Consider the following 26127-nt stretch of genomic DNA (forward strand, 5'->3'; position numbering starts at 1 on the left):
AATAGCCATAGAACAGTTGATTCTGCCTTAACCCTGTGATCACGCTCAGTTCTTTTGATGTCTAGCACCACATTGTGCTTCAGACAGAAGCAAAAAGACTTCAAAAATACTGAGTGATTCAAAACTAATGCTTACATATAATGGTTATAAAAATATTCTGGGAATATACAAATATTTTACACTGATTTCCTTAGAGCTATAATCTTCTAACAATCTTTAAGCATATTTTGCCTCAAAGGCCATGTTAAGATTTTAAGTTCCCATACTCCCTAATTATCCTCTAATACCATATTTTCATAATTCAATGAGATTAATAGGGTAAACGCTCCATTCATTTTGAAATATATCCATATTCCATGCATCGGCTAGAAGGTAAGATCTTAAAAACTAAAGAAACAAAAGGAATTATATTTGTGTTGGAAATGCATTCATAAAATTTTTTAGCTAGTGCGGTTTCCTAATATTACTTCCAGGCTCATAGATCATTCTCACAGCTAAAGCTGTATAACAATGAGATTTATAGATAATTAAAAAATAAATATTGCCATGATTTATCCCAAAACAATGAAATTTAATCTTACTACTATGATTTTGATAATTAAATAATACCTTGTAGGCTTTCTTGCAACCATCATCTCAACTAAATCTTACAAGGTCAATAAAATTTACTGAAGAGAAAGTCCCACTCTTATCCATGACTACATGATTACTGTTTTTCAAGTATCTGAACAAACAAGGTACAAATACAAAGTTTTAATGCCTTAACTAGAAAGGTAGGTATCACAGGTGGACATACATCAAAGGAAATATATCTGTGGCATCATGATTTTAATCATCTTTACTTTTTTAAATTTTCAGATGTTGGGGACATTTTAAGGAACATGTAAGGTCCTTTTAAATGTAACAGACTGTCTAGCAGAGTTGACTGCATTATCTTGGTTTCTCTTTCTCTGCCTTTAGATTACCATTTACCTTCTGGGAATGTCATACTTATTTCTACATCTGAGTTGCTTCTCTCACGAGAAGCTGGAAAAAAAAATCAATTAATCACTATTTGTAAACACCCTTGGAGCTTTAGCTGAAAGGCCTTTTGACAAGCGAAGTACTATTCTTTAGTACCTTACGGCACTATTATGTCCTTACTGGTACATACTTATAAGTAATTTTTATTGGATCTTAAGACCCAGCATTTGTTTGTTTTTTATGACATCAGGCTAAATCTAGCAGTCACCTTGACTGGAAACCTGTTATGTTTAGTTGTCATGTGCAAAGTAATTGGCCTGGTGGAGGGGATAATACCTTATTCCTCATTTCAAGTAAAGCCTATCACACTGGATTATGGCTATTCACATTTGCCTGGCACCTTGCTTGGCACTTAATCTGAGTGCATAATGGGATTAATGAACTACACAAACCACCAGATCTGGAGCTATCAACTTACCAGCCAGCATATGCATACATTCCATAATAAAAAGCCAGTGGCAACCGCGTAATACTTGAATCTCTTCCTGAAAAAGCGTCTTTAAAGTTCTGTGTTTGACCTGTAATTAGAATAGACTGATTTTAGGATTTTTCAAAGAATTGGTTCTTATTCACTCTTAACCAGAAACATGGGGGTGTGGAGAACCATACTGTTTTAAGTCTAGATTTCTTACTCTCTGTTGATTACCATCTTTATCAATACTGTACCCATTCTATAGAAGGGGTCCCAAAAGTATATTGATCATTAACACTATTTCATATTTCTCTTTTAATAAATTTATAACAAAGATGAAAATGGCATTGAAAAATAATCCTCTGTTTGAGTATGCCTCTATTGTGAACATAAAAGAAGACTAAAGGGTTTTCTGTAAATTATAATCTTTATGAATATGATAGAATTCTTAAAAGATAGAATTCTTAAAAAGATAATGTTTTGCTTGGCAAGAAAATGCGGAGAGGTATCCAAGGTTCTACCCTTATTGAGGAGATGGAAATAAATCCCAGGACTCCTTTCCTACACAATTTACCTTTCTGCTTTCTGTTTATCCCATGTTGTTCATTAGATGCCTACCTCCTAGAAGAGAAGTTGGAAAATCCTGAGGACCATGTGTGCCAACCCAAACTGCAAGCCTTTCTTTTTTTTTTTTTTTTTCAAGATGGAGTCTCACTCTGTGGCCCAGGCTGGAGTGCAGTGCCACAGTCTTGGCTCACTGCAACCTCTGCCTCCTGGGTTCAAGCGATTCTCCAGCCTCAGCCTCCTGAGTAGCTGGGATTACAGGAGTACGCCATCATGCCCAACTAATTTTCATATTTTTAGTAGAGATGGGGTTTCACCATGTTGGCCAGGCTGGTCTCGAACTCCTGATCTTGTGATCCTCCCGCCTCGGCCTCCCAAAGTGTTAGGATTACAGGTGTGAGCCACTGCGTCTGGCTGCAAGCCTTTCTTATAGATAAAGTTTTCTTTATCTATAAGTTAAAAATGCCCATTCATGAAGTATTACCCATTCATGAAGTATTGCCTATGGCTGATTTCAACCTATAATAGCAGAGTTGAGACCATACAGCTTGAAAAATTGAAAATATTTACTCTCTTGTCCTTTACAGAGAAAGTCCACTCACTCTGTGACCCTGTCCTAGAGAATGACATATTTTTTTTCCTAGAAATATTGAAAAGATATTATAATGAACTCTAAAATAGATAGGTTTCAACAAATTTTGCAGCAGCATGTGAATTGAACACTTATTCATCACCTTTTTCTCTATTTTATGAATCACATTGGAGCTTTTTCTATCTTTTGAATAGTTTTAAAAGTTAGAAATTCAGATGTACTTTAGTCAGTCAATATTCAAGCTTAAGCAGAAAAAATGTTTCTATTACCCAAAGAAAATAGCAAATGAGATTACCCAAATGGGAAGTGAGACTTTGTTTTAAAATAAAACTTCATGTAAATAAACAGAAGGGGGACAGGGGGTGGATGATGTGTATGAGACACTCTCTCTTCCAAGTCAAATCTCAGTTTTTCCTGCATTCATTGCCCAGGCATAACTTATATATAAATATAATATGTGTGAGTATGAAGACCAAAAATGGAGAATGTTGAATTATATACTAAACAATTTTTCCCTCAAATGATTCCCAAACATAGCTCACTTTTTAAATGACACGATAAATTCAGAAATGCCCATTTCACTAAAACATCATTGTGTCCTTCCAGGAGAAAAATATAAATAGTGGAATTCAGATAAAAGCATCTGTTGAATATTCTTTTATCATAATCTGTGGTCTCTTTGGCATAAAGGCACAATATTTCTTAGAGTGCAGCACCAAATAATCCATAAGAAAAACCAAATTCTATAAAGACTGGGTCACAAGCACAGATCTTCAAAAGTGCCATTTTGAGAATATTACAAAAGAGAGGCATTTTGTTTCTAGAATTCAGGAATATTTTGGCTATATAACAGAGGTCTCATGAAGATTAAAGTCAATATTCAAAGGAAAGTTCAACAAACTCTCATAAGTGAATACATAACATACAACTACTTTCAGGATATGATTAGAATAGAAATAAAAGCACAATCTGTATTAACAAAGTCTCCTACTAGAGTTTCAGATTAATGTGAAAAATGTGTGATCTTGTTAGAGATGAAGAAAATCACAATTTTATAGCAATCGAGCAAATATACCTGCTAATAATGGTCTCTAAAATGTTAAATTTACATTAAATGTGGTAATATTCTCAGGGAATTTCTCGTTTGTGTGACATCTCTGAATAAGCCTGTCACATTAAGCATTGATATCATGATTATTGATTAAAGTATCTCTGTATTGTAGCCACTAAAAAAACCTCAAGATATATCATGACCTCTGCTCTCAAGGAATTTGCAATAGAGCAACATTTGGGCAACCAAACCCTTCCTCATACACATATATAAATACCTGGTAAAAATTGAATAAAGTCTATAATGCTACCTATAGTATCTTACATTACACCAAAAAGAAGAAGAAAATAAATCTTCGTTTCAAGGGATAGCATATAATCTTTTGGAATCTAAACTAGTATTAAAGAACAGCCAATGACCCAGAGATTCTGCACTTTTCAAATTCTGAAGAAACTCCTTACAGAAGACTGAAGAGTTAGCTCAGAAAAATAAAGCACTAACAAAACAGACTATTGTGCCTACATTCCTAACGAATAAGATAGAAATGAGCAGGCTAACTCTGTGGAGGCCAAGGTGCATTAGAAGAGCAAGCTCCTGTCTTCTCTTCAGTGCAAGCTCTAACGGTCAAAATCTTCATTGTGTTTATTCTGCATTGGCTGCAGTTGCTGGATTTCATAAAAGCATTTCCGCCAGCAGGGCTCTAAAATCTCCCACTAGGCTTATTAAATGGGCAACAGCAGCTCCCTTTCCCAGCTCCAGAGTGGCTGATCTTTCAGTGTTTGTCATTATTTAATGCTTCTACCAACAGTGATGATTTTACCAAACGTTGGCATTTCCTTTTGCCTTGTGTAATTCTTCTGCAACGTCATTAAATTTCTCTAGATTCCCTTTCTTGGAACAGACAATATCAATGTAAACATTAAATACTTAACATGCCCAAGTTATGTCATTCCTTTACAATTTCTTCTCACTTTCTTATTTCCTGCTATATTCCTGTTGCTAATTAAATACCACATGTGAATCTCTGTCCTCCAACAATTTCCACTGAATCCAAGCAACTGCATGTGCCTTCTTTCCTAAAACAAAAACTCTAAATGTCACCTCTCAATTTCTTTTTTAAATTAAATGTTAAACTCTATAAAGCAAGTAATCGCAGAAACGCAAATTTTATATTAAAAATAATGTAACAATAAAAATTAAGTTTTTACAACTATTTTATTGTGATATAATTTTGGTGTTTAGGAATGCTGTTCCCATATTGACTACTCTGTTGAGGATACCATTCTCAATTTAAAAAGAATAATAACCAGAAAGTCAAAGAATTATTGATCATCTTTTATCATTTTCCAGATACCTTTGTCTCTTTAATTTTTATTACTATTATTGGACAATTTTAAAGTAAAAAAAAGACATATTTATCTTTAATTAAAACTAAATGGCAGGTTTTTTTTCCCACTTTGAGTTTTCACTCCAAACCATTAAACCTAGAAAATTCACTGATGCCTTATTTTGTTGCTTGGCCCAGTCTTAATCCTCTTTCTGCCATTCAACTGTAAAAACCAACTCACTCACAATGTAGCAGACTTTCAAATCAATTAGATGACAATATAGAGTTTAAGTTCCACAAGCAGAGACTAATTAAGGATTCTGTTAGTACAAGCAAAAGTTAGTGTTAAAAAAGACGAAAAGCAGACACGTATTTTAAAAAGCATTTACTTTTCAGTCCATACCTTTAATTAGCTGCATAACTCCAGGGACTATAATTATCAGAATTGCTGTGAGCTTGCAAAAGGTTAAGAAAATCTGGATCCGGGCGCTCCAGCTGACACTCATGCTATTTAGGACCATCACTACAGCTGCAAACAAATAGAGGAAGTTACAAAAGGTGAATTCTCACTGGCACAAAGACATTTTAGGTCCTTGTTACTCAAAAGGCAATCTATGAGGCAGCAGTGTTGACATTACTTAGAAGTGTTTTAGAAATGCAGAATCTCAGGCCCTGCCTCAGGCCTAAGGAATACAAATCTACATTTCAACAGGTTCTCCAGCTGGTTTTTATGCACATTAAAGTTTGAGAAACATGGATAAAGCCTCTGGACAATAAGAATTCTTCTCTTGTTCTTTGTATGTAAGAGTGGATATATATTGTAGTACTCTAACAATCAAATAAAAATGTCTTCTAACCAAACCCAGCATCCAATCAGATGGCTGAATTTGACTCTCTAGCTTGATGTGACAACTCTTTTCTGTCTCCATGATGGTATGCCTGCCAATGTGGCTCACGCTCAAGAAGGAGCAAGAAGTGTAGAAGTTGGCTCAGATCTTATTTTTCACTCTCAGGACTGGCCTCAGGCAGCACTTTTCTTTTGGTTGTCTTCTTTCTAATTAGCATGTCAAGGGGCGACTTTCAACCTACCGTACAAGTATAGTTTTTCAAGATATGTTTTAGGACTTGAGCACAATATCTAAATGATGAGTGCAAAAGACTAACCAGGCTAGGATGCACATTGGGTTCAAAGCCAGCAGAATTTTTCATTCTTACTGATGCTGTCTACATATTCCCAAGCAGTAATAACTATCCACCTTTGACACCTTGTGGACCATGAAAACCTCAAGGATAGAGCAAGGGTTATTCATTGCTGTATTGCTGGTATCCAGCTCCACGCCTGGCCCAGGTAGCTTAATACATTTTTGTTGAATGAATGAACTGGATCCTCAGTTAGAAAATCTAAGGCACAAGGGAAATGGTGATGCTCTAAGACCTTTCTCCCCTACTCTGCTGGGATGACTGAGGTTATTGTAGACAGTGGATTTCAACTTTATACTCTTTCCACAACCTTATGCTTAGAACAACCCAAAATACTACTTTATTCCTGACATTTACGGTTATTAACTATAACCTTTATATTTATAAAGGTATATTCTCCCTGAACAAATGTTTAAAATGTAAAGATATTTCTCAAAGAATGAAACAAAACTCCTACGGAATTCTTGTTATTCAAATTGCAATTGGAAGTTTTCCTTATACATAGTAATGAGTCCGCCTCACAGTTTTCACTGCCTGATATAGTTACTAGCTCACTTCAGAATTTAACAATCAATGCAAATGTTAGCAACACATAATCTTTAAAGGCAAAAAAATGGAAATAGTCTAAACCTCCTAAAGGAAGGCTAATCAAGGTATGTCATTTTAATAGTTTATATGCAGCCACTTAAAATTATGAGGCAGTTAAATATTTATTACAAGAAAGGATATTCATGATATATTACTGATCAATACAGCAAGTTAGAGGAATGGATGGAAAGAAGGAAGGAAGAGGGAAAGGAAGGAAGGAAGGATGGAAGGAAGGAAGGAAGGATGGAAGGAAGGAAGGAAGGAGAAATAGAAAGATCTGGAAACATATTTGCCAAAACATCAACAGCAGGTGTTTATAAGTGATAGAACACTAAATAATTTTCAGTTTTTTAAATTTATTTTAGGACTAGTTTAATAAATTTTGTGATGAACATATAGCATTTTGGTGACTATAGTTTCAAATACTGAATTGTATGCTTGAAATATACTTAAATGTTCTCACCACAAAACAAAACAAAGAGGGGTAACTAAATGACATGATAGAGGTGTTAACTCACTTGATTGTGACAATCATTTCACTATATATATATATATATAAATACATATATAAATAAAATCATTACATTGTACACCCTAAAATTATAATTTTATTTGTTATATATACCTCAATAAAGATGACAAAATGTTAAAAGTAAATGAAGCAATAAAATACATTTTGTTTTTGGAAAAAACTCCAAGATGGGAAAAATAAGGGATCAGAAGGTCTCATACAAAGTGAAATACGGGGTTACTAATGAAGAAATATTTCAAAGGAGTAATTATGAGAATGATCAAAAAGGCCAAACCCCTGAATAAGCTACAGGGGCATCTAAGGGGTTCATCTGTGTTGGAAGCTGAAAATGTGAAGGGATAGACAGGTCTGTTGTCAATGACAAAGTGCATTATTTTATCATAGGAATCACAAAAATAAAATTATTTATCTCTCCCCAGTATAAGGCACTTATGTATGGAAAATAAGTTAGTGTAACTCTGCTCCCTGCTCCATCATCCAGTGATTCCTTTCCTTTTCTATGCAAATGACTGTGTGATGAGTCATTACACAATAATGATTATTGTTTTAATTAAGGAGGTTCAATGTTGGTGTAAAAGTGAAAAAATTGTCTCATGTGGCAACAAAAGGGCAGTGTTTTCTTTCAAATAGGGCTCCTAAAACCCAAAGCACTCTGTATTTATGAAAGTTCTTTCCACAGTAGAAAAGAACTGTTACATAGAGAGAAAGAGAGAAAAAGAAAGGAAAGGAAAGGAGAAGGATAAAAAGGAAAAGAGGCAGGCAGGGAGGAAGGAAGAAGAGAAAGAGAGGCATTTTTATTTTTGGAACAACTAACTATCTATATGTTTGAAAATAAGAAAGAGGTTTTGTTACTTTCATAAAGAGTATAAGTACCTAATGCCTATTGAAATATTAAAAAAAACCTGGGTATTTGGGATTTTAAAAAATACTTTATAAAGTTTTCTTAGGCAAATGGAAGACAAAATTAAACAGATACTATGAATTGATCATCTCACCCTGCTTTCCTCTCAGATAGCTCAACAAAAATTCTCATTAAGATGCTAGTACGCTGCTGGCAGGAATGTAAATTAGTATAGCCACTACGGAAAACAGTATGGAAGTGCCTCAAAAAACTAAAAATAAATCTATCATATGATCCAGCAATTCCATTGCTGGGTACTTGATTGTGGTGATAGTTTCACAAGTGAATACATACATCACAGTTTATCAAACTGTACATTTAAAGCATGTGTGGTTTATTGTATGTCAATTACACCTCAATAAAACTTTTTAAGAAAAAAAAGATGAATTTTTTTCAAAGGGTTCTCAAAACCTTGCTTTATCTGAGCATCCAGACATTGTACTCATTATTTGGTACACCAAATTCCAGCTGAGATGCACCTGAATTACCCTGAAGACACAGTTTAACAAGTAACAAGGCAGCCACTGAGAGGTACAGTGAAGCTTCTCCGGTGGCTATAACTGCTGTTTCATCATGTGTCTTTACAGTGAAATTTATGTCTATGTATGTTGCTTCTCCAACAATATTGAAAAGGGACTTCGGATTCACCAAATGCAAGAGCTTTCTAAGTTTCTGAAACAAATAATATATACTTTTAAAAAATACTACCTACCCACATTGCAATAATGAAAGAAATCTGGGCCAGCTCTCTGGTCCTAGTTTTACTTCCTTTGAATAACAATTTGCTAATTTCACACATGAGGAAATAATTATATCAGTTTGGGCATTTTTTGTATGCTCACCTTAAATTTTACCAAAATAAAAATACAGGGACATATAGCTTTTATTTACTTATTTATGATGCAGTTTCCTAAGAACTGAAACGTGGCAATGGAAGTTATATCTATAAATCCTGGAGATAAGAAATACATATCTGAAGGAAGCTATATTTGAAGAGGATGTTTAGGGGAATGTTAAGGACTGAAGCTGTGATTTAAGGACTGGCAAGTATTTCTTTCTGCACTATGTAATTCAAGTCTGTCTTTGGGTTTTGAAGAGTGAGATTACAGAGTCTAGATATATTGGGTTTTCTCCCAGGGTCAGATTGATTCTTCTTGGCTTCTGAATTCTGAGTACTTTGTGCTTAACTGATAAAATATATGGATATTGTGTATGTATGTTACATGTTGAGATAAAGTGGGTTGTTTCACTGCTGTTTTGTAATGACTGCCTGGATTCCTTTTATCTTTTTATTAGAATTCATCTCCTGGATGCATTAATTTTAGAGAAGACAGGTAGCAACAAACCCTTTAAAAAGCAGAGTGACAGTTTGTATCTAGGATCTCACTATTGGGAATAAAAATGTTAAGTGATATATAAATATAAACTTACTTTATGGCAGACATTGTACAAAGACTTTACATGAATAATGTTATTTAATCCTCACATCTCTATGACATAGTCATTTTATTGGCTTTATTTTTCAGATGAGCAGCTGAGACTTGAGATATTGTTTAACTTGTGTATGTTTGCATAGGTAGTAACAGTGAAGATGGGTCTGGAGCCCAGGTAATCTAACTCTGGAGCCCACACTTTTACCATTAGTTCCCAGGCAACAATGAGGAAGTAGTTCAAAAGACATACATGATCCCCTTGGTGTACCTAGTTCTTTTAAACTCGTGATGGCTCTTTCTCTCTGCAAAAGTTCACATTTATGTTAGCTACAGGACCCTTTGTTTCCACATTTTGCCTGTCATCCTCCTAAAGTATGTGATAGTTGTTCTGCAGTACTTGTATATTTTAATACTATGTTTATTTACCTAAGAATTGGTTGTGTTGGTAAGTTACTTATGGTAGAAAAGAAGTAGGTATAGCCAGACTTCAAAGATTTAAACAGAGCCACTTCATATGCTGTATTTGAAGTGTTAACACAGAAATAGTCCTAGATTTTCTTTTATGTAATTTAATGGTGCCAGGAAAATATAGATTTCAAAAAGAATATAAAGTAATACGTTTGTAGAACTGGCTAATTTTTTTCACAATACAATCACAAATGTTATTTTGCTTGTTCCTCCCAATTACTTTCAAAAGTTTGAGAATTAGGATGGGGTTCTTAACTCATCTTTATTTTATATAGATAAAATAAACTAGCAAGGAAATTGACATCCAACAATTGATGGTGTTAGGGATGGATCTGGGACTAGATCTCATATCTTAAGGAGAATATTTTTATTATAATATTCTGACATTCAAGTGTATAATTATATAGGGTCCAATTTCAGGAATACAGAACAGATAAGTATTTTAAATATTGAACATACTTCAATGCTTATTGAATCTATAAAAGCAGTGAAAATTCATGAACTTCTACAGAAGGTGAAGAAAGTAATTACAGGCCGGGCGAGGTGGCTCATGCCTGTAATCCTAGCACTTTGCGAGGCCGAGGCGGGCGGATCACGAGGTCAGGAGATGGAGACCATCCTGGCTAACATGGTGAAACTCCGTCTCTGCTAAAAATACAAAAAAATTAGCAGGGTGTGGTGGCGGGCGCCTGTAGTCCCACCTACTCTGGAGGCTGAGGCAGGAGAATGGCGTGAAACCAGGAGGCGGAGCTTGCAGTGAGCCAAGATCACGCCACTGCACTCCAGCCTGGGCGACAGAGCAAGACTCCGTCTCAAAAAAAAAAAAGAATAAAAGAAAGTAATTAAATATTGGGCTATAAGAGAGCAGCCAAATGTGAATCTGTAAGATTTTCCATCTAAACTTCCATGCACCTGACATGTTTACTGGAATGGATGAAATTTGTATAAGCGAAAACTTTTTTATCTTCATTAAATTTGACAGAAATGAAATACAGTACTTAAACAATGGGGGTGAATTAGTATTTACTTAACCCCCCACCCTTATCCCATTATCATCTCTCAAATGGTTGGCTAACATTTCACAAAATTTGAAATTCTTTTTTTCTATGATGTAGCAAGACCCTTCAGGTTTGCCCTTTTTCTATGCTTAACTAGAGATTTCAAATGACCACAAACTGTTTCCTTCCCCAGGGATCACAGGGAAGCAATTCATGAAATTCAACTCTATTTTCTACATCTTGGTAACCTTCCACCCCTAACAGGTAGAAAATCACCTAGACTCACTTTGAAGAAAGCAGGATGTGAGAGATTTGCCCCTAGATAAATTTCTCCTTCTCTATCTCCATCTCCACCCGCTGTTGCTCCATGAAAGCTAAATTTTTCTTACAGACAGTTTGACTTTCCCGATTAGGGCACTGATTTACATTACCTACCGCTGAGTCATAAGGATATCCAGTTTGCTTTTTAACTGTTGCTGATTATGGGAACACATTTCTTTCTCCGAATTTCAAGCTTGCAAAAGGAACATCAAAATTTAAAAATGAATGTAATAACTCATGGCAAAAATAGAAGGAAATGTCTGGGTTCATCTAAGATTTACTCAGGCTCCTTGTTAACTATTCCGTCACCAATGTCTACTACAGAGGTTTTGTAAATCCCAACATGGTTATCCTTTCCTAGAACTGTTCTAAAGTTTAGTTTGAGCAGTTTTCATTTAATCCTCAGAGACACGAATTTTCCCTTTAAAATGTTTAATTGAATTGGGATAAACAAGAAGAGAGTTATCTAGACTTATAAAAACATAAATATAGCATTATTATTCATATAATTTTAACTCCAAAGTGAGTAAAATTTGTGGATTTATAAATGTTTACATGCAATCTACTTAGTCTTCTGGTTATGGCTTTTAATTAATAACTATTATTGTTAATTTACAGAGCTCTCAAAAATGCCACCCCTGCTCTTCTCTTTTTTAAATATAATAATTGTGATATGATTCTGCCTCAGTCATTCAAGGGACAAGAAAATGGTGAATATAACAATGGCTGTTAGTTCAGTCCCTTAGTTGAACAGTGGACTTATCAAGAACTTTCTATAGGCAAGGCACTCTGTTAAAGGTCTTAAAAATCTGACTGTGATCATGTCTTTTGCGGGAACATGGATGGAGCTAGAGGCCATTATCCTTAGCAAACTAACACAGGAACAGAAAACCAAATACTGCATGTTTTCACGTATAAGTGGGAGCTAAATGACGACAACTCATTAACACAAAGGGGAACAACAGACACTGGGCCTGCTTGAGGGTGTTTGGAAGGAGGGAGAGAATCAGAAAAAAAATAGCTTGGGTACCAGGTTTAGTACCTGGGTGATGAGACAATCTGTACACCAAATCCCCATGACACGAGTTTACCTATGTAACAAACTGCACATGTACCTCTGAACTCAAAATGAAAGCTAAAAAAAAAAAAAGAAAAAATAATGAAAAAGAATGTGACCTAAACAAAAAATTTGGCTTAATTTCATCTTCCTTCAGCCATTCAAGATATTAATAGATTACCTTTTCATAGGCATTTTCCTAATAAATAAAACTGGGGCTTAAATAGGTTTAAAAATTAGCACAAGATCACAAAACTAAGAATTGTAACACCAAGTTTCAATTCCAGGTTGTTTCCCTCCAAAGCCTAAACTGTAACCACTATGCTCAAATGGTTCAACCCTCAAAAACTTAGACTGCTAGATCTGAACATAATATGAAGCAAACTCTATTTCATTTTTATCATTTTCCCACTGCCTGGAAATATATTGAAGATATCTAATCCTCCAAGTTTAACAAGTAAACAGACTATAGACTTTTCTGCTGGAGAAAAAATTCTTAGACTTCTCAGAAAATCAAGTCAACAAATACTTACTGAGCACCAACAACATGCTAGGAGCTAAGTGAGGGGCTGGAAATACAGCAATGAATAGGTCTCTAGTCTCCTGGAACGTCAAATGATGTTTTTCCAAAAGTATAAATAGCTACCATTTTTTATTGTGTTCTTAATAAATTGAATAAAATAATGTCTTTGCTGCAAGTAACATGGATGGAACTGGAAGTCACTATTTTAAGTGGAATTAAAGAAAAAGAAAGTCAAATACCATAGGTTCTCGCTTATAAGTGGGAGCTAAATAATGTATACACATAGACGTAGAGTGTGAAATAATAGACATCGGAGACTCAGAGAGATGAGAGAATAGGAGGAGGATAAGGGATGAAAATTACTTAATATCTACAATGTACACTATTTGGGTGATGGTTACACTAAAAGCCCAGACTACACCACTACGCAATATATCCACGTAACACAACTGCATTGTACCCCTTAAATCTATTTTTTAAATTTTAATTAAAAATAAATAAATGAATTACAGGCAATATGTAAATTACAGGCAATACCCCAGGCATTGTCCCATTGAAACACCTTAGCCATACAAACTAAAAATTCTTCCACAATTATGCAGTTCTGTTATTCCTGTGTAGCTTTCTCTTTATGAGTAGCTAAAACTCGGTTAAATGTGATCATATTGATTCTTAAGACAGTGATTCAAATGGCACCTAGAATTAAGTTATCCTTTCCCATATTTAAGGATTTGGTACCTGGCATCTTTTGGGGAATTAGAGTCATATATGGCTTCATATCACTCATGCAATTTTGTACATGTTCTTCTTTTTGTTTCTTTTTTTAATGAATGAATATTTGTGCCCATTGATAAAAGATGAACAACTTCTTAATTTGGAAACCATAAAGAAATCTAGTTAGAAAATACTACTAATAATGAATCTTGAAAGAAAATTCTTTTCATGACCAACAACAGGCAGCTGACATTATAACACTGGGAGTGACAGCTGCTAACACTACAAAATGTATAAGTACAACTTAAACACCCACTACATAAAGGTAACTCCATGATTACACATGAGATATAATTCAATATATAGCTAATTTCCAATTCAAGTAATCTCTAAAATAATTGGGGTTTTCTCTTTAAAAGTCTTGTTCATGTATAATAGACTTAATATTTTACTAGTAAGGTGATTTTTACTGTTTAAAAAGATTATCCATCATATCTATTGACCAAATACAAAACTGGCGTGGAATACAATATTGGATCCCACTCCAAATCCTTCCAGTAGAAATTTGGAACTGTAAGCAAAAAGAACATGATGTGAGAGGCAATCCCGCAATGCAAAAAGTCTAAAGACACTTTGTCTTCAATCATTTTTGTGTTGTTTTTCCTTTTTCACATATATAGCTATAATACTCACTTATGCCCACAGCTGTAATGAGCTTGATCGCAAGTTCAGGGATTTCACATTGAATAAAAAATGGTTCCAGAATGTAGCGTCCAAATGCCAGGGATATCACAGCAGTAGCTGCAGGGCTAAAAAAAAAAAAAAAGTATATATTTAGGTTAACCACAGGGGAAAAAACAGCATTTTCATTAATTTTTTCTACCTTAAGTGTATTTAGCACACGGAACATGTTAAATATGAAAGTCCATAGTTTTCAGAATTCCGTACTTGATTAGGTTGCCACAGACATTCCAAATGAAGTACTTCCTGTAACATTGGTGGCTAGATTTTAAACTTCACATATTCTTGGGAACAAGGGTAAGTACTATCAACTTTTCCCCTGCTCTCCCATATTTGACTTTTCCTTAAAAATCTGGTTTATTACATGAGATCTTGACAGAGCTAGCCTTACAGGAAGCCATCTTCTTTCTCAAAAAGTCAGTAAGTAAACTTCAGCCATATTATGAATTAGTTAATGCCGTACAGATCTAATGTGTCAGGGCATAGTCAAAAGAATGAACACAACACTCAACCTAAAAAATTAGTATTAAGTGTTCCCTGCAAATACATGCCTAAATATTTGACGTTGTTTTACTCTTATTTTTTCTGTACAGACAAAAACTAAAAGTCAAGTGATTATTCTTAATCCTATAGTAACATTCAGATATAAAATATAAATTTAAAAATAATAGATTATAATCTGATACAATTAAGAAAATATAAATGAGACAAGAATATGAAATAAATTCAGGTATATAGAAATATAGGTAATACATCTTTCTATTTTAATTCTTCAAATATTTTTATGAGAAAATTGCACAGACCTTTTCATTTTAGATGTATGTATATATGAATGCATATTTTTTCCATAAACATGCAAGTCTGTGCAATTATCTAATTTCTTTTTTTTTTTTTGAAATGGAGTCTCACTCTGTCCCCCAGGCTGGAGTGTAGTGGCACGATCTCAGCTCACTGCAACCTCCGCCTCCCGTGTTCAAGCAATTCTCCTGCCTCAGCCTCCTGAGTAGCTGGGATTACAGGTGCATGCCACCATGCCTGGCTAATTTTTTGTATTTTTAATAGAGACAGGGTCTCACCATATTGGTCAGGCTGGTCTCGAACTCCTGACCTGATGATCCACCTGCCTCGGCCTCCCAAACTGCTGGGATTACAGGCGTGAGCCACCGTGCCCGGCAGCAATTATCTAATTTCTTATGCCAAACTTCCTTTTTAGCTTCTCTTTCTTCTCGTGGTTACCCAACATTCATGCCTGATCCACAGATTATCAGAAAACCAACCACCATTACATGTTCCCAGCTTTGGCTGGCTGATACTGGAGAGCGGCATAAGGTTTTTCATTTTCTTCTTTTCCTAGACACCCTCCCATCTTCCCCAAACAAAACTGTTTATCCTATTCTCCATCATTTATACAATTTTTTATGTATAATTTAAAATCTGATTATGTCATTTTAGTGCTTTCAACATATGTTCAGGATATGCAAAAAGCCTTCACATTGCATTCAAGGCTCCATCTGGTCTAAGCTCGCCCTACTTCTTCAGTTAGCTTCCTCCCACTAGAAGGATACGAATCTTCTCTGCCTGCAGCCTCTGCAACTCATTGACTAAGTTTTATACTTCAGATCTTGGTTCAATTTTCCTTTCCCAGGGAAAACTTCTCCAACCTCTGACTGGGCCAGATCTCTTGGAGTATATTCATACTGAAGCCCTTGGCCTGTCTTCCACAGTGCTTATCACAGTAGCAATTTTATATTTACCTATGTGATTTCTCGATTGATAATGATTTCCTCCCACTTGACTCTGAGCTCTAAGGGTACAAAATCTTATCTATCTTAATCACAATTTTATCTCCAGTGTTTAGTACAGTGTCTATCATATAGTGGAAACCCAATATATATTGAATATATAGTGAACACACAAATTCGGTTTAATGACCCCTGCTGTTACAGATAGATAATATTTCTCTCCTTGAAATCTGTGTTTTACAGATTATTTCTGGCAATACTAACTTAATCTAAAGGTATAATTTGAATGGGAAGTACTTAGGAACTATGGGTATTAGTAAAAGAAGAGAAATGTTTACATACTTAGATATTTTGTCCCTCCTCATGTCATTTGTTATTCTGCCTATTTAAAAGGCCAACTCAGCAATATGAGTATGTTATGACAAAGAGATATATGAACATATTTTAAAAACTTCTAGAATACAAAGGTACTTTCCTCTGTCAACAGACACACACACACACAGAGAAAAGTAGTTTTTTTTTTAAATTAAAGTAACATTTGATTATCCGCTACCTGGGAGCAGAAATTGTGGCTGATTTCATTTTAGATCTCTTTTTATTGCCATTTACCATTCAGTAGCAGTTTGTGGAATAAATAAATATATGAATATTTTATCTGTGCTACTGTAAGATATAAGCTATATTTATATGGAATGATCATGTTCATCATAATGCTAAGCAATAAGCCAAAGTTACACAACCAATACATGGCCGAAGATGGAGTCAAGTCCAACTGTATTAAGCTCCAAAGCCCACCAGCCTGACAGGCCAGCAGCCAATAAGTAGTACATGCATTTGAATGCTGAGTATGTTGTACACAATATATTGTAACTTTAAACTTTCAATTACTTATTCAAAAATAATTTAATATATGCCAAAAAAAGGGCACTGACCTAAGTAGTATATGGGTTACAAAAAGATCTTATCTTTGTATGCTTGAAACGTTGGCAGTTTTAAAAGGGAAACAAAATATAGACACCTAAAATATTAAGGAAGAATAGAAGGTATCATGCTCAATGCCAAATGTGAAGCAGAGATAGAATTTTCAGAAGAATTTAGAGATGAAAGACATAACATAAATTAGAATAAACAGGAAATTAATTGTGGGAAAGAAAGGATTTAAGATGACCTTTGAAGAGCAGATAAGATTGAGATAACCAAAAGGAACAGAAGTACATTCCCGATACAGGAATTTCAGGAGAGGAAAAAAATACTTATTATTATTTCATTATAACAATTTTAAATAATGCAGAGTTGTTTAAAATGAAAAAGACTTCATGAAGCATATACTACTTTGAAGATCTTTTTTTGGTTAAAAAAAAAGACTTCTAACACTGTAAAACTCATGATTAGGGTTGTCAATACTTACTAGCACTGTATTTGGCACTTAGCCATAAAAGCTCACATGAGCTCTCAATCACATATGTTTGATAAGTTTGATAAGAGCAAGTTTCCCTAGTAATATCCATTAAATTCTGTAATCAGAATGTGCACATCACATTTTATCGAAGTAGTTAGCCTTAAGGAACTGTGATACTCTGAAATGCTCATATGACATCATAAGCTTCCCACAAAGTCGAAGGAAATTTGCTATTCAGAGTGACTTAGCACTATTCAGTGTGATTTTAAACCGAGACAAGCAGGAATGTAAACACATTGTTACAACAATAAAATCAAAAAAGACTTTTGGAACTGTAGTTCCTGATCTGTTTAATATAAGGAAATGAGTCATTTGACTCTGTCATGCAAACTCTGTTTTTTATAAAGTATTAGACTTGGCGACCAACTAAGTTGTGAGGCACAGAAGTGTCTTGGTCACAATGACTAAGTAAAGTTAAATGCCTTAATGATATAATCTACAATAAGAGAAAACTTCAATATTTAATTTGGTCTAGTTGGTCAAAAGGTATCCAGGTGAATTTTCATGTTCATATTCTTTCAAGTAAGCATCTTTCTCCTGGAAGTGTCAAAGAGAATAGCTGAGGGTCAAAGAAAGGTAGATACTTCTAAAAGTTTGGCATTGCTGGTGAACTGCTTGTCAGTGATAAAATTGCATTAAAAATATCTTAATTCAGAAAGGTATTTTATCACAGGCTTTATATCCTGAGGTAGACATGTTTATCATGTAGTCACATGACATGCATATGTCTAACCAGTTAAAAATAATCAAGGTGATTCATAAGAATGAATTGGTTTATTTTTTCTTAATTCTTTCTACTATGCTCTTACCGTATTATGAGGAGTTCCACCCAGACTCGTACAAAAGCTGGTAATGGACCAAAGACTTCCAAAATATATGTGTAATGACCTCCAGATTTCTTTATAGTTGTTCCCAATTCAGCATAAGACAAGGCTCCTGTGAAATATTTGTCACAAAATGGTACCAATTTAATACATTTTCAAGACACCCAGCATTAGAATAGATACAATAATGTTTATATGTTGCCTGAGATGTAACTACCTCCTTTGGTCTGAATGGCATCCTTACTCAAGACAAATAACCATCATCTAATTGCTAAGACCTGCCAAGTTCCTTTTCTAACATCCTCACAGTTGAGGTTTAGTTTATTCTATTTGAACACTGTAATTTTACTTGAAATGACAAAGATACATGACTACAACAATATCATGTGTTCCAGAATTTTGAGCTGAAAATCTGGAAATAGGGGAAAAAGAGGAGAGAGATGTCAATAATATTGACCTATTTTTAGAAGAACACAACCTCACACCAAGACAAGGCATTAGTCCAAATGTTTGAGTTAGCTTTTAAGTTTTTTGAGTTATTTTTTGAGAACCCTTTTAATAAATTATGTTTCTGTGGAAAATCAAAATGAACAAGCTGTATCCACTCTTAAGAAAACCATGGACTCTCTGCCTTGCAAGATTTCTTTTTTTTTTTTTTTTTTTTGAGACGGAGTCTCACTCTGTCCCCCAACCTGGAGTGCAGTGGCGCAATCTCGGCTCACTGCAAGCTCCGCCTCCTGGGTTCACACCATTCTCCTTCCTCAGCCTCCCGAGTAGCTGGGACTACAGGCGCCCGCCACCACGCCTGGCTAATTTTTTTTGTATTTTTAGTAGAGACGGGGTTTCACGGTGTTAGCCAGGATGGTCTCGATCTCCTGACCTCATGATCTGCCCGCCTTGGCCTCCCAAAGTTCTGGGATTACAGGTGTGAGCCACTGTGCTCGGCCAAGATTTCATTTAATTTGTAGGATATATTTTGTCAACAAAATGAATTCTGACTCTGTTTCTATAAAAGGCTATCTTGGATGTTTTTTGAAGTGTACACTCTGGGTGTTTTTTTTTTTTTTTTTTTTTGAGATGGAGTTTTTGGTCACCCAGGCTGGAGTGCAATGGTGCTGTCAGCTCATTGCAACCTCTGCCTCCTAGGTTCAAGCAATTCTCCTGCCTCAGGGTCCCGAATAGCTGGGATTACAGGTGGCTGCCACCACATCTGGCTACTTTTCATATTTTTAGTAGAGACGGGGTTTCACCATGTTGGCCAAGCTGGTCTTGAACTCCTGACCTCAGAAGATCCATCCACCTCGACCTCCCAAAGTGCTGGGATTACAGGTGTGAGCCACTGCACCCAGCCAGAATATATATATATATATATATATATATATATATATATATATATATATATATATGTATATATTTTTTTTTTTTGAGATGGAGTCTCACTCCGTCCCCCAGGCTGCAGTGCAGTGGCACGATCTCTGCTCACTGCAACCTCTGCCTCCAGGGTTCAAGTGATTCTCCTGCCTTAGCCTCCCAAGTAGTTGGGATTAGAGGTGCCTACCAGCACGCCCGGCTAATTTTTTGTATTTTTAGTAGAGACAGGGTTTCTCAATTTTGGTCAGGCTGGTCTCAAACTCCCGACCTCAGGTGATCTGCTTGCCTTGGCCTCCCAAAGTGTTGGGATTACAGGAGTGAGCCACTGTGTCCGGCCCAGAATATACTTTTTAAAATGAGGTGCTATAATTTATATTTGTGTACTTTAGATCAAATTAACTATAAGCTAAATTTTTAACATTTAACGATACAATTCACATAAAATTGGACAAATATGCAACTCCCCAAAACCTCAGTTTCACTCTCTGTGAAATGGAGATCTCAGTTTCTACCTCATAAAGGAGTTGTGTGTATAAATGTGGCAGTGGGTACCTAGGACAGTACATGGCCTGACACATGGCAAGCACCACATGAAATATAGCTATACTTATTAATTTGAGTAATTAACAAGAAAATTTAAAAAAAATCCTGTCATTATGTGAAAAGTTCTATCTGTACTGCCAAGTGCTCAAATGTAAGAACACAATTTTTTTCCAATCTACTTCTGAGAATAAAAGTGTAGAAAAGTACTACTGATTAGTAATAATTTAGACAGAACTGTCCAATATAAATATAATTTGGATATTCAGTGAAATCTTAGTGTCACATATTTTATATCTGATTTCTAAACTTATCATGACGTCAAAGTCACCTAGGAATAATTTTTTTTTTTTATTTTTGAGATAGGGTATCACTCTGGCACCTAGGCTGGAGTGCAGTGGCACAATCTTGCCTCATTGCAGCCTCTGCCTCCTGAGCTCAAGTGACCCTTCCACGTCAGCCTCCCAAGTAGCTGGGACCACAGGTATATACCACCATGCCCAGCTAAGTTTTTGTGTATTTTTTGTAGAGACAGGGTTTTGCCATGTTGCCCAGGCTGGTCTGGAACTCTTGGGCTCAAGGGGTCTGTCTGCCTCAGCCTCCCAGTGTGCTGAGATTATAGGCATGAGCCACCATGCTCAGTCTGGGAATAATTTTTAATTCGAAAACACTCAAACAAAAAACAGACTCTAATCAAGAGAGTATAGATTGTCCACAAGAGAAATTCAAGAATCTCTATCATTTTAAAATTTGTACAAATAATTCTAAAGTAACTAGTCTGCAGACTAATATTTGGGGAACACTGATGTATTTCATCTACGTATAACTAATTTTAACTAGTTGCAACTGACTCTCCATGGGGAAACATTCGCCATGTTGGTAGGCTGTCCAGAAAAGGATCCAATATAAAATGTTATTGGGAAGAGTCTTAAGTACCTCAGAATTTATTGTCAGAGAATCAATACCTAGACCTCTATTTGCTTTACTGAAACTCCAGGATGGTTGCCCTAGGTTTAAACTGAGTTCTGGGGGAATGATTTTCATTTAAAGGTCTCAAGCTTCATAACCATTTTGCCCAGATGAAAAAAGTTCAAAACAAGATGTAAAAATCCATGTATTGACCCTTCACTTTTAAAAAAAGTATATATATGTATTAAACCAAATGTACAGATTCTTTGCAGTTGGTCCCAAAGTTCTAGAGTCTTTTTAAAAAGAAGGATTATTTTTTCTTCAGATTTTGCTTTGCTTGCTGTTACAGAGGCACTCCTGTCCAAAAGCTTCTGGTAACTTAAGTGACAAATGCAATGCAAATAAAGATAAGTAGATTAATACAAGAGCACACTCCCTGCAATTCCTAATCAAAGAATACCAACTCAAGTGTAATGTTAGCTAGTCTCCTTAGCTGTTTCTCTCTTTTTACTTTTTTTGAGCTTTTGCTTAAGATGATATGCAATACTTATGCATAAGCATATTTTCATAGTGCAAGTCAACACACTTTAACTAGTTCAATACTCATACTGATCTATTTTATTACATCTGAATAATCTTTTATTACGTGCAAAAATTGAATCACATAGTGGAAGCTGCATGCACATAAGTATGCAAAGTCCAGTAAACTGGTTGTGGTTTTTCTGATTAGATATTGATTTATTCTGAATATATTAAGTGCTGTAGGAAGATTTAAAGGCTGAGGGTGCACAAAATCATTTAAGATGATCAACAATTAGGTTTCTCTTTTTCTATAAGTGCATATACCAGAGCTATTTTAATATTAATAGTGGCTAAGGGTACTATTAGAGTTTTTCATAATGATATTACTCCAAATTATTTTATAAAGATGGGAAGTAATACTGGGAAATAATGATACACAAGTGTTACTGAATATTTAATAAAGCACAAGTTAGTTATAAACAATACCACAAACTCTCTCTAAAAACCCCAAATAATTCCTCTATAAATCTTTCTATACTACTTGTTTTAACAAGTTCTATTTAAAATAACTTCTTCCTAAAAATGGAATTTGAGGACCGGGTGCAGTGGCTCATATCTGTAATCCCAGCACTTTGGGAGACTGAGGTGGGTGGATCACGAGGTCAGGAGATCGAGACCATCCTGGCTAACACGGTGAAACCCCATCTCTACTAAAAAATACAAAAAATAAGCCCAACGTGGTGGCACACACCTGTAGTCCCAGCTACTCGGGAGGCTTAGGCAGGAGAATTGCTTGAACCTGGGAGGTGGAGGTTGCAGTGAGCCGAGATCACACCACTGCACTCCAGCCTGGGCAACAGAGCGAGTCTCTGTCTCAAAAAAAAAAAAAAAAAAAAAAAAAAATGGAATTTGAGTTCTCTAGATGAGTGTCAAACCAATGATTTAAAACATCACAAGGCCTGAGTAGAAAGAATGAATGGATTGGTACACATGGGAACAGGAGTTAGTACTTGTTAATTAGTCCTAGAGTTAGCGTTAGTACTGTTAGTTAGTGTTAGTCCTAGAGTTAAGACAAAGAGCAACTTTAAAGTACAGAATCTTTCCCAAGAAGAGTAAATAAATCCTCATAGCATAAATCACATTTAATGTTTGACAGTTCACCAGTTTTTATCATCTTTACAACAAATTCAGGTAGCTCTCTAGTAATTTGCCTACTCCATAAGGGGGCATTTATTTACCTCTTTACTATTAATTCTCAAATCAATAGAAGAGACATAAATTTTGAAGAAAAATTCATAATTATACTTCTGCCAGTTCCCTTCAGATTAATTTAGTGAACAGGTGGACAAATTCTCTGTGTCCCTGGAGAACAAGTGAAATATAATGAAAAAAACAGATCTGGGCAAGCACAGAAAACTAACGCCCAACTGAAGTTTTAAAACTTATATTGCAAAAGTGTATGGGTATTGAGAAGAGATGAAAGGTTGAAAAGTAATTTCAAACATGCTCAGGCCATTGCAATATACCCCATTATGATAGGGATTGAGTTATGCGCCATCATACATCTCTCCCATGTCAAGGACTTTTGAAAGGATATTAAGAGGTGACAAGCACATGAACTTAAAAGATATTTTTATAAAGACTGCCATCCATTTGTTTGGCTAATAAAAAGTCAGTAAGACTTCTGTTGAACACTCCGTTCTATGTCTAAATAGGCCATGCCAGGTTCCACTTCACAGGTGTCTCATTCAGCATGCCAGCTGCCAGAATGCCCAAGCTAAGTGTACAACTGCCCGGCACAGAAAGTGTGCATGTTTTTTCCTGGGTCATGAAAGTTAGCCTTTGCTCTCATCACCACAGAGAAAAGTCAGAAGATAGCCCGTCTTAGTCAGGAAAAGAAAGTACAGCCTGTAGGAAGCAATTTGAGGGTGTTCCAGATCACACCAACAGCGGATGCTGCATCTGGGTAGTTCACGTACCTGAACAAAAATTTTAGAAATTTGGTGTGGCCTTTGCCATCCATTCACTCCTCAAAAACTACCATTTGCTTTCCCAGAAAGCAAGCTTTCCAGCCCCACAGCCACGCCCCCACAAGAGAAAAAGTCGCACTCACCAAATAGTGACAGGACCCCACACACCGTCCAGATGGTCAGAGACATGCCCACGCTGCCTGTGTTCTGGAGCACGCCCTTAGGAGAGATGAAGATTCCTGCTCCAATGATGGTGCCAATGATAATGGAGACTCCCCTCAGTAAAGTGACTTTCCTCTTCAGCTGCACTTTCTCCTGCCCAGGTGGCTCCTTGTTGCCCAGGGAAGGCAGCCTCCCGTTAACATTTCCCTGCAGGTAACCTCCTTTGGAGATGGTGGACACAACAGGCTTTCTGACCATAGTAGGGACACACGGGGGAAAAATAGAACAGAGGGAAAGAAAACAAAACTTTCAACTTTGGTGTCTCTTGGTGTTACTGATCGATGTCTTCCTCTTTGCTTTCAGACTGTCTCTCTCAGCGCTATAGTGTTCACAGGTGAAAACTCAAAGGTATGCTTTTTCCTTCACAGCGATCTAATTACTACTCAGAAACACCTGTGTATGCATCGTGCTCTCAATTCTCCACCTCCTCGTTCCACCACTGCTGCTGCTGCTGCTGCTGCCGCCCTATCATTACAAACCAGCTCAGCTTCCTCATGGGCTTGTATTTAAGCGCCTGCCTGTCACACCAACTTACTACAGCTAAATGATGATGCAAATTCTCCAGGTTTGCATCAGCCACATGAGAAGCCTCCAGCATTACTCAGCTCTTTTTTTTAAAAAAAGAAAAAAACAGGAGGAGCTTGTTGCTCAACTGACCTAAGCTTTTTAGAGAACAAAGCACACACTTTAAAGAGATTTTAGCCAATCCAGAAGTAGTAAATTCGGAACAGACCTTCCCAGAGATTTAAAGCAACTCGTAGTGAGCAACAAAAGCTGTTCAAACAAAATGAAACAGGAAATAGTTACTTCATTTTAAGGAGTTTCTTTTTCTTTAATGCGTGTATAAAAACATTTTACACGCGACTGTTTTGTGAGTAGAATGTATCCTAAAGCTACATTGTTTATAACAACACAGTTTGAATCCATAATTTGTGTAATGCTTATTTTTATTTATTTTGAGTTTTTGATAAGGCAATACAGTCAAATCCAATATTTACAAAATTAAAAAGATTCTACACTTTATACTGCTGTCACATACACACAACTATAAGCCTTCCTCAACATTAAAAGATAAAATTATTTCTTACTACTCATAATAAACCAGTATTTTAAATCACCATCTGAGTGTGACTAATATAAAATTCACCATGACTCCAGAAAATAGTCATTTTCTGATTCTCATTAGCACTAGGTGATTTTTTTGAACTATGTAAAAGATACATATCCTTCATTGTCATGTTGTTCCTTTGAATTACCAAAAAAAATTCTAAGTTCAAAATTACACAATTACAATTACATAAAAATATGTATATAGCAAAACTGTAAAGGAAAACAGAATAGTAGTTATAGAAAGTAATGATATTATGTATGACTTTTTTCCACATTATATAAACTATTGTTATGATTATAAATTTAAAATGCATTAAAAATGTAAGCTAAATTAAAATATTTACTTTGCGATAGTCAAAAAGGCAAAACATTTTTAAACCCTTCTAACTTTCTCAACCAAGTGTCAAGAAAAAACAAATATGAAAAGAAAATAAATCCTAGATACCATTTTTGGCTATAGTTACATGTGGTTTTGGATTCAGTGAGAAGAATTGAATGTTATCATTACCCTGAAGCTACCTTTATACGCACCATTAAATAAGCTTCTGAACCTTTGAACAAAAACCACAAACAAAAAGCCTGTGTGTGAGAGGTTGGCAGGGAAAGAAGGGAGTCAAGTATGGTGAGGATGATCAAAGAAAGAAATGAGAAATCGCCATTAGGAAAGTAGCATGGAAAAGGTCAGAACCATTTTCTGTTATGTTGACACCTGAGAAAATGACACCACCTCAATGCTTTGCCATCCAAATAATTGAGGCTACATTTTCTCCTTTTTAAATTATCTATCTAAATTCTATATAATTGGTTTCAGCTACACCAAGTTAAAGTTTTTATAAAACCAAAATAAATACTTTTTCTCAGTTGTTATGTCTTTCAAAAAACAAAAATGGATCATTTTCCTCATGCAATCTTGCTAAAACTCCCAAAGCAGGAAGCTAAATAGAGATTCTTCTCTTTCCAATTCTCTTCCTCCTCCCACATCTCCTTCCACTCACACAATTTTCCTGATTAAT

At 35.5% G+C, this 26127-nt stretch overlaps 1 protein-coding gene across 1 annotated transcript in view; it reads right to left on the reverse strand.

The window, feature by feature from the left end:
* Positions 1 to 24777, reverse strand: part of SLC7A11 (solute carrier family 7 member 11) — a 78495-nt gene extending 53718 nt beyond the window's left edge. Inside the window, exons 1-5 of the mRNA XM_004040391.4 lie at positions 23926 to 24777; positions 18456 to 18582; positions 14398 to 14513; positions 5373 to 5498; positions 1442 to 1541 (exon numbers count right to left, since the gene is read on the reverse strand). Coding sequence (XP_004040439.1) covers positions 1442 to 1541; positions 5373 to 5498; positions 14398 to 14513; positions 18456 to 18582; positions 23926 to 24202 — 746 coding nt within the window. The 5' untranslated portion in view covers positions 24203 to 24777. The remainder of the gene's footprint in view (positions 1 to 1441; positions 1542 to 5372; positions 5499 to 14397; positions 14514 to 18455; positions 18583 to 23925) is intronic.
* Between the last annotated feature and the right edge of the window lie 1350 nt (positions 24778 to 26127).

Source organism: Gorilla gorilla, chromosome 3 (assembly GCF_029281585.2).
Source record: "Gorilla gorilla gorilla isolate KB3781 chromosome 3, NHGRI_mGorGor1-v2.1_pri, whole genome shotgun sequence".
In the NCBI taxonomy this organism is placed as follows: Eukaryota; Metazoa; Chordata; class Mammalia; order Primates; family Hominidae; genus Gorilla; species Gorilla gorilla.